The 9,733-nt window shown below is 41.5% G+C and overlaps 1 protein-coding gene across 2 annotated transcripts; it reads right to left on the bottom strand.

Moving 5' to 3' along the window:
- Positions 1–1,334: 1,334 nt before the first annotated feature.
- On the bottom strand, positions 1,335–9,323 carry LOC148030541 (tyrosine sulfotransferase-like protein). 2 transcript variants are annotated; one of them, XM_087687265.1, is made up of 4 exons: positions 9,069–9,311; positions 8,338–8,418; positions 8,169–8,226; positions 1,335–1,655 (listed from the first exon to the last, which is right to left on the bottom strand). In XM_087687265.1, the coding sequence occupies exons 1-4, from the start codon at positions 9,221–9,223 to the stop codon at positions 1,590–1,592; spliced, it is 360 nt and encodes a 119-aa protein (XP_087543391.1). In that variant the 5' UTR covers positions 9,224–9,311; the 3' UTR covers positions 1,335–1,589. The 2 variants fall into 2 exon arrangements, with proteins under 2 accessions (XP_087543391.1, XP_087543392.1); XM_087687266.1 differs by lacking the exon at positions 8,338–8,418 and having other exon boundaries at positions 9,069–9,323.
- Positions 9,324–9,733: the final 410 nt, after the last annotated feature.

A 9,733-nucleotide genomic window follows, 5' to 3' on the forward strand; every position in this document is an offset into this window, starting at 1 on the left:
GGTCCAAATAGCTCTAGAAATAGATGGTGGAAGTACCCTTTGATCTCAAAGTACACTAGGCACATGCATATGTGGTGCTCCTTAGTCTTTGGCTCAAGTTGGCAAAGTTAAATTCAGCCCTCCAAGGAAAATAGATCTACTCCATTACTACCAATCTCTATCTAGAAGTACTATGAGGAGGTGCAAAGCCAGCCAATGGTACACCATACTCCGTGGGACAAGTATGTCCGTGTACCTCACCAAGATAAACATTTACAAAGTGCCAAAATGGCCTATGAAACCATTAAATACAACCATATGTAGGGTAGAGAAGCCAATGAGTAAAATAACACCTACTTGAGGAGCATCACTCTTCTTCAATTCATGGAAATTTAGCAACTTTTTTGGCTCACAACAATCATTGATATATTGCCCCTCCTTAGCAAAAAGAAATTTGCACCGTGATGCTTGTGCATGCAAGAAATAGGAAATCATGAGTAACAAAAATAGACTTTCATAAGGTGACAACCTGACACTTAATGAAAGATACAAGGGGCTAGTTACATGACAGGAATTGCACTCGCGCCAGCCAATGGTATGGCTTTGATTCAACCATGTAAACCACCTGCCCACCGAACACAACTAGCTCCTCTACCCTAGTGTGATACAGTTGTCTAGAAAAGAAGCAATAAAGTAAAAGCTAGAAGTTAAGACATGCTAGTTGAAACCAATATGGATGACAGAGATCCTAAGATGTCAAAAGATTAAGGTACAAAACATTCTCTTCAAAGAGCCCTCATCAACCATTGCTGCATAGCCTCAATCTTGTCCCATGTGGGAAAGAATAGGGGGCTATCAAGCAATAATCTCCTCTGTGTGTGTGTGTTCTATATTCAACTCATTCAACACCAAATTTACCAAAAGGCAAGCATTATGACCGCCTATTTGCTCATCAAATGACCTTTTTTCACACCAAATTTACACCCTTCTACACGGACGGATAGTTGAACCATTCAAGCCAATCCTTATAAATTCATAAACCTAGCAGCAATCAATCATTTTATTAGTAAGCCAGTTGCTTGTTTAATCGAACCAAGGTCCAATATGTTATGATTTTAAACAAATACCATGTTTTTCTTGTTAAACTGATAATGCATCATATGTTCCATTTTAGCAGATACCTCAACTGCCTTCACTGAACAATGTTTACTAAAGGTGTATTCGTACAAACTACACTTTCCATTTGAGGCAACGACCTGTTTTTCTTAGGCTAGAAGCTCAACCATGGATCCAGAAAAAAGAACACAGTTGATTCATGTTAAGGTGATTCTAGAAACTTTGCAAGTAAAACGAAATGGTCTCAGAAGGTCTAGAACTTTATATCAAGCTAATTCAGGAAAATTCATCAAAGCAGAATATTAAAGCCAATCAGACATTCTATTCTGGATGGTGGTAGCCAACCTAAAAACGTCAATTCAACAAGCTCCACAGAGAAATGCTTTGACACCATACACGGTAGTATTGAATAAGCCTCCTAAAGAAGCACCATAATACAACCTGTTCCAGGCCAACTAATATCTTGGGAGATCCTGGAGAACTGTCAAATAGATTTAATCTGATTGGTTGTCTGATGTCTCTACTAGCTTATCCTTGAGCCTCCTTTGCCATGTCCTCTTCTGCAAAAAGAACAAATGGTAATGTTCAGAACCACAAAAATTAGAGCAACTTTTGCAAATGTAATGATCAATAATCTAAAACATACCTGCAGGAAAATCACAAGCAGGAGGCAACTGAGAGGACAATACTAACATTATACTAACAAGGATTGCAGAAGAAGAGGCGACCATGCAGCACAGTCCAAATAAGTCTCCAAAACAACGCACAGGAGAATTTAGACTCTCGAATAGCCAGAATATGCTTGACCAACTGCTAGTGGTCATGATGACTGTGTGAAGGGACGATGATGTGGCATGTGACTGCTACAATTTGTTGCAGCATTCAAAGTTGTTTCAGTGCACCTCCTGTAGGAAGCTATCTGCAAGGGGCAGAACATGGCCTCCGACATGGTATTTAAAATGGAAAAGAGCTATATGGCAGAGTCTAACATGGATGCACCCATGGTGAACCTGAAAAGGATTTCACCAGGGCTGACACACGAAATGCATCCCACTGCAGAACCATTTCAGTCTGCAGGAGAAATATCTGGCAGTTTCACTCCAGAAATATGCATAACTCCCATTTGATTATATGTACTTTGGCCTATTCATACAGCAATCTCACGGGTGGCTCACTTATGACCTGCACAGGGGTGAAACATCATAGTGAAGCAGTTAATTTTCAAGGACCATGGATTGCCGAAGAGGATCGTGTCTGACAGGGTTCCGAGATCATCGAGTGAGTTTGGAAGGCATTATTCTATGGCGGCATGGCCTTTGCACATAGCTGGCATGTTCCACAGCTTTCCACTTCAAAAAGTAGGCATACGAGAATTCCAACTCAACCGTAAATATTATGCTTCTTTGCTAGATGGCATGTGACAGGTACTTGCCATTGGTTGAGCATGCGACCCTCCATACACCATTTGAAGAAAGACTACAGGCACCCCCCTGAGTCTGTTTTCATTCATCTCTATGAGATGGAGGATACTACTCTTGCTTCTTTCTTTACGAAGAGGCCTTGGCTTGTGGAATCCCATATGACTTACCAGCAAGATTGGATTTAGGATCTACATTCCAAAGGGGCAATGTCACCATTGGTGACAACTCTTGGTGCCAGTTCAAGGAGCGAGGAAGATTCCCTGCATTCTAGACAAACAGAACTCTGCAATTGAAATTCTCTATACCAGATTTTGGTTTTAAACTTCTTTCTGTTCATGAACTCAAGTCTCACATAGATGGGGATCTGCATGGACTTCACCCAGGAGGCAAACACTAGGGAGGATGAGACCACTAGAGAGGTGTTATAGACAGGTACACAAGAAGGTGGCTCCACAAGCTCACAGCCCTAGCCGCCGTGTATTCTTCAGCTCTTGGGCTACTCTGCCTGCTATGGGCACCTGAATTCCAACTCCATCAGACAAGCATCGAGGAAGGGACTCATCAAGGGCCTACCAGGTCTCCCTTCCATTACTACTTTGTATCCTAGCTGTTTGAGAGGGAAACAACATCGCCAACCTTTTCCTAAGGCAGCTACTAGTGGGCTTCTGCACCCTTTGAGCTAGACCTTGGTGAATAGCAACTTGTGCAGACCTATGAGGACCAGTTTCTTGGGGAAAGCCAAGTATCTTATGCTTGTGGTTGATGATTTTGCTGGATAAATATGGCCCTACTTTCTAGAGTTTAAGTCCAAGGCCTTTTCAAATGCTACTAGTGGGCTTCTGCACCCTTTGAGTTGGACCTTGGTGCATACCAACTTGTGTGGACCTATGAGGACGGCTCCCTTAGGGAAAGCCAAGTATCTTATGCCTGTGGTTGACAATTTTACTAAATACATATGGCCCTACTTTCTAGAGTTTAAGTCCAAGGCCTTCCCAAATTTCTATGAATGGAAGGTTTGTAGAGAAATAGACTGCCCTTAAGGCTTGAGGGTTTCAAGCCAATCTTGGAGGCAAGTTCCATTTCAAGGAGTTCGACAAGCTTTGTAGGCAACATAAGAGAAAGATGGAGTTCTCTCATACGAACACACCATTGAAGAATGATGGGAAACAAAATTTGACCACGTTGGAGATGAGCCATTCAATGCTTTTGCACCAAGATATTTGTCATACCCTCTAGGCTGAGGCAATCTCCACCGCAGTTCATATCTGCAACAACTCACCAACTATTGCCCTAAATGATACGACTCCTTATCAAGCTTTTTTTTTTTGGCAACAAACTACATGTCACCCATTTTGTTTGTCTTCGGATGTGGAAGTAAAAGCACAAGGCCAACTTATGGAATAAGCACAAGGCCGCTTAGGCTTATGCTATAGAGTAACAATGAAGAAGAAGATCAAGTGAGTTGTGATTTTTAAGAGAGCTTGGGGCTCCAAATTCAATCGTCTACTGCAAGAGAATGTATTTTCATTGATCAGTTCCATCCACAATATGCCATGGGGCAAAAGCGTCAATTTTGAGGCAGTAAATGCTGCTGCCCTGTTCATGATTTGAGGTCTTACAAAAGGCTTATCCTCTCTAAGGTTATTAAGCCTGATAATTGAGGCCTATTCACACAATATATCTTCAACTAGTTGACTGTGAGACTCCTATTCACATTCCAATGGATGAAGCTAGATATTTTAAAACTCCTTTCACATTTGCAAAGTTTGAACCAGCTACAGTCAGCTCCATTCACACTGCAATGCATGAAACTGATTGCTTGAAGGGCAAAAAGGCCGTTTCTATGCCATTTTCAGGTGCCAATTTGAAGGGCAAAAAGTATAAAAATTTTCAAACAAATTACTATGATTTCAGCTTGTCTGGGACTTCATTCAAGGATTAAAAAAACTGTAGAAAAACTATAAGAAAATTTGTCAATTTTAGACTCATATTTTGATGCTTTTTAAGTCATATAGGCACCGTTTGAGCCTTGTTTTCACTATTTCTTGCTGGACAATTAATGTATGACACATGGGCATGATGTGTGGGTATATGTGACACCAATTAGCACTCGTAGCTATTGCATGCAATGAGGAATCTATCTCTTTACAGAATGCGTTACAGAATGAACATTGGATGGTAGCTATGCAATCAAAAATGGACTCTATTCATAAAAATGGCACATGGGAGCTATGTGACTTACCTATTGGTAAGCATGCTATAGGCACAAAGTGAGTTTACAAATTAAAACATAGATCTCATGGTAGCATTGATCGCTACAAGGTACATCTTGTTGCCAAATAGTATACCCACCAGCATAGAATTGACTATGATGAGACATTTGCACCCACTTCACGTATGACCATCATTTGCAGTGTCCTTACTTTGGTTACTCATTTTGATTGGTATGTGCATCAATTGGATGTGAACGCTGCTTTTCTAAATAGCGATGTTCATAAGGAGGTTTATGTCACATAACTTTCTAGCTTTGTTTAGAAAGGCTTAGAAAGCAAAGTGTGTCGGTAGCATGCTTTTGATGTGATAGATCTTGGCCACTTGCATTGCTATCTTGGCACACAGTTTACTGCAATTGAGGGGGGCATTATTTTGTGACAATCTAAGTATATTGGGCAGCTTCTTGAGCACTTTTAGATGCAACACTACAAGCCTATCTCTACTACATTTGAGACAAGCCACAGGTTTCCACTTGAGGATGTAGGAGATCCATTTGATGCTTCTCTTTATCAGCAGGCTGTTGGTTGTTTATTGTATTTGTGTAATACATAGCCAGATATTCAATTTGGGGTTTCTCGATTGGCACACTTTATGTACAACCTGTTAGCAAGATTGTCAGCTCATGTATGAGCCTATGCATGCCTAATAGGTTGCGCACATTTGTTAGTATTTCAAGCATTTTTATTGAGGTCGTTTCATGTGGTTTTTGCCATTTATGCCAATCAAACAGCATTTAATGCTGGCTGACCAACTGCTGGTTCTGGCCTATTTTGGGTCTATTTATTGGGCTCCTCCTCCCCTTCAGTCATATAGTCATCATCATTCTTCAAGTGGACTTCCATTGGAGAGAGGAGCTAATGCCAATGCCCATGCAGCCAGTGACTCACTATTGTACAAAATTGTCTCGTGTTTGGTATATGGATTCCAGAGCACATCTCTGAGTTCTCTTCTTTGCAATGTTTTCTCTTTCTTTCTCTTTTGTCCTATGTTCAACAATTTATTTCAGCCCTTGTCTATGCTTCCATTGATGCACCACTTCTGACATGGTATCAAATTGCAGGATCTAGGCTCTTGCTACGTGCTTTTCTACTGATTACACGTCAACTCTACCTCCTAATGATCTGGCGACTGTTGCCTACTGCCTTGTCTCTCATCCTCTAAAGGCTGCATTTTTGCACCAGGTGCTTGCATTTTCCTTGTCTGTTGCATTTACTATAGGTTGCTTGCATTTAATGTTGGTTCCTCTGCATTTTCATTAGCAACTACTGTGTTTTCTGCAAATCTTGCTCCTAGAGGCTGGGCAACAGCATCTACAATCTACCGACAATGTTTGTTGCCTGGTCTCCATTTTCTACAATTGATTTTTTGTGACCTTACAGTTGGAACACTAGGATTACAGGGTGGATCTTCTTCTACTCTCTCTCACTTCTCTTTTTTGCTCCTTTTAGGGCCTAAGAGGGGATGTTGACTCTTGAGAAACCAAGTCATTCTGTATATTTCTTATCATTCATTCCTTTTGCTTTCCCATTGACAACCCCAAAAAGGGCTGGGCACCCACTTATTGGGGCACCACTCGAGGCAGTCCATGCCTATAAATAGGGCACTGGCATCCCCATTTCACCTCTTGCATTCATTCATTAGTTTCATCTTCTAATTCTCCCACATCCTCCTCTTCTCTCTCCAACATCTCCACTGTTGTTCACCCCTTGCAAGGAGGACATTACAGTTAGTGGTTCGAGGTCCATTGTTGCCAAGCACACTATTTACGCTTCCCAAGCTGCATCTTAGGGGCAGATCGGATCGCCTAGCTGCCCAGACTTCCCAAATAGGCTGGCAACCATTCTCTTTGGGCTGCCAACTGCAGATTGCTGTCATGTGACCAGCTTACAAGCCTTTTTTGTGTTTTGCAGTGCAGCCCACTCTCAGCATCCACCTCTTCTCCAGCAAATTTAGTCTAAATCCTCTTGAACCTGCATTTTGCAGCTTGGAGGCCCTCTACAAATGTGTTTTGCACTAAGGCAGGCTGCCATGCTGATTCTCTCACCCAAAGAGCTTGTGGTTGCCGGTCATCATCTTCTCCTCAACTTCAACGCCCCTGAGGACTGTGTTTCGCTCCCTCTACAGCTAGTCATACTTTCCTTCACCATTTAGCATTATCTTCGATACCCTACTGCACAAACGACAATGTTTCGCTCCCTTCACAGTACAAGTTCCCTTCAAATACTACCACCTAATCATCTAGGATAGTGCAATCATCTTCGAGCTTTTGCTCCATTGTATCAATGTGATTCATTCAGCATGGTTCAGTGATTCATCATCTTCTTCACTTTTCTTCTTCTAGGTTTCTGAGTTTTTCTTCTCTCAATGTTTGTCGTACACTCTCTGTTTCTCCCTACAAACCCTACTATCTCTCTGATATGGTATGAGTGCATACTCTCCTACCACTTTTCTTGACAACATTGGGGTATCTTCACACGCTAACACACACCAGTGTGCCTTCACATACACAAAGGTCGTAGATATAACTAACACAAATAAAACCAAAGTTAGTGGATGACGGGCTTTATGAGTTAATGAAAGCTCTAAAACCAAGAAAGATGGTGCACTACGGAAGAGAGAACGTCATCAAGAAGCAGGTTCAAAATCAAGTCAATCATCTTGATTATGACCTTTACTAAGCCATCACCTATAATAAGGTTGGAGAATTTTCCCCAACCACCATCCATCCATCCAAATGCACAATTTGAGGAGTATATCGGTGGTCATATCCATTTTGATAACCTTTTGGTGTGAGATGAAGAAGCAGATATCACAATGAATCTAGAGAAATGCAATTACCTCAAGTAAAGAGATCAGCTACATTTTAGTTTCTTGAGTTAATATATCAGCTACCGCATGTAAATTTTTTGCCAGTCTGATATTGATGCTGCATGTATCTCATTTTCGAAAACTTTTGATGTAAATCATTTTCTCCTTCCCAAAGGTTTCTAGAGTTCACAAGCTGCAAGAAGACATAGGCATTTCTACATCAAATGCATAGTGAGTAGTGACATGGGATAGAATTTGGGAATGAGGACATGAATGAGGATGAGAACAGGAATTGCCATCCCTGGTCACCATGAGAGGGGACTCTGGCATAGGGATGGGACTGGCACAGTACACAGATGGGATGGAACTAGGACAAAAAGCTAGAAAATAGCCAGCCCATGTCACTAATGAGATGAAAAGTGTCATGTGGAGATGCAGTCCAGGCCCCATGACTTTATTTCAACACCAACTGTTGCTATTTGCAGCTACAGGTGTGCTACTTTGGCCTACAAATCACCCTGCTTCAGTGAAACCATTGATTCATATATTACTCAGAATCAAAGTACATACCTTCATTTCAAACAGCATCTGAGGCATCTTTTTCATAAGCTCTTCTGTCCTAGCACGTCTGCACAACAACAAAACCATAAGTTTAACTTTCTAGTGATGCATCAATCACGAAAAGAGAGTGATGATAACGTTTGGAGTAGTCTGCAGGAGATGAATGCAAGGGGCATACTTCTCTGCTGCAATACGGTCACATTTGTGGCCTTTCATTTTTGGTCTCATCTCTTTTCTAGGTCGCTCGAAGGGCCACTCACTGGAGAGCCAAAAAACACAGCGTAAGGCATGGTTTAGTGAAAGATAATTTGATTGCCAGTGGTTCGTAGCCCAAGTGGTTTGAGCGTGTGGGTGTGTATGTGCAAGCATGAGTTCAAGCCCTGGATACATCCCTCGCAGCACTTTCAAAGTTCTCATCTTCCCCCCCCCCCCCCCCCCCACCCCCCAAAACCTGGCCCCCCTCCCCCCAAGACAGAAAAAAAAAAGATTTTTGACAGCCTAAATTCCGTTTGAATTCTGGACCTTTAGAATGTTAAACTTATCAGACTGATGTATGGTTATAAGAAGAGATTATACTCTGGTCTTTTTTCTTTCTTTTTTTAAAAACACCAGCTAAGGCAATACATACAGAAGGCACAATGTCAGTCATGGTTGATTCAAAGAAAAACTGCCAAGCTTTGAGAATGTCAAAATGCATTTTTCAGACTGTTCTACCTTGTTCTTCTTCAAATTGAACTGTAAGTACATTATGGCTATGATAAAACAGCTAAACTAGCAAACGTTAAGACTGTTCTACCTTGTTCTCCTTTAAATTGAACTGTAAGTAGATGATGGCTGGCTAAAGCAACACAAGGGGAGTTTGGGTGGAGGGGGGGGGGGGGGGGGGGGGGTGTTTTGCACCAGGCTTACCCTCCAAGAATTAGCGTCTCCTTTCGCATACGAGCCCGATCACGAGCGCTTATCTCAGCACGCTGCCATCTGCGATTCTTCCAGCGCCCGAAGAAACCCTTGGCCATTTCTTCCAAGCTGCCGCACTTGGCAATCCTCGCTGACAGAAACGCCATGCTTTTTTTTCTCCTTAACGGAAGAGTCCTGCAGTCTTCTGCTATCTAAGTGCATGCTGAGAATCACGGCAGCTTAATTCAGATCTTTAGATATAAAACCTCATTTACACGTGCAGCTGATAGGCACTTTTTATTTACTTTTTTCTTAGGGCGGCGCGCGGGTAGATTTTGATTTTTTTCTAATTGATTTTCAAATTAGAAATTTGATTTTTTTAAATTAATTTTTAAATTGTAAATCGAAATCATCTATATTTTCTTATTTTGGTTTGAGGTTCGGTTTCTTCCCAAGCCTATTTTGAATTGCATACAATCGATATAGATTTTGAATTGCATGCACTATTTTGAATTGCATATAGGGTTGAGGGAGGTTGAGGTGGTTTTAATGCCCAACTACCTCTCTCTCTCATGATTAGTAATCTGATTTAATCTCCTTTTGATCTCATTTTTTACGCTTGAGCTTGGGGCATGCAGGTGGACTTGGAGCTTTTGATTGAGGAGCTTGGAGCTTCA

The sequence above is a fragment of the Lygodium microphyllum genome, chromosome 10 (genome assembly GCF_053477565.2).
Source record: "Lygodium microphyllum isolate KBCC chromosome 10, Lygodium_microphyllum_v1.1.10, whole genome shotgun sequence".
Classification (NCBI taxonomy): domain Eukaryota; kingdom Viridiplantae; phylum Streptophyta; class Polypodiopsida; order Schizaeales; family Lygodiaceae; genus Lygodium; species Lygodium microphyllum.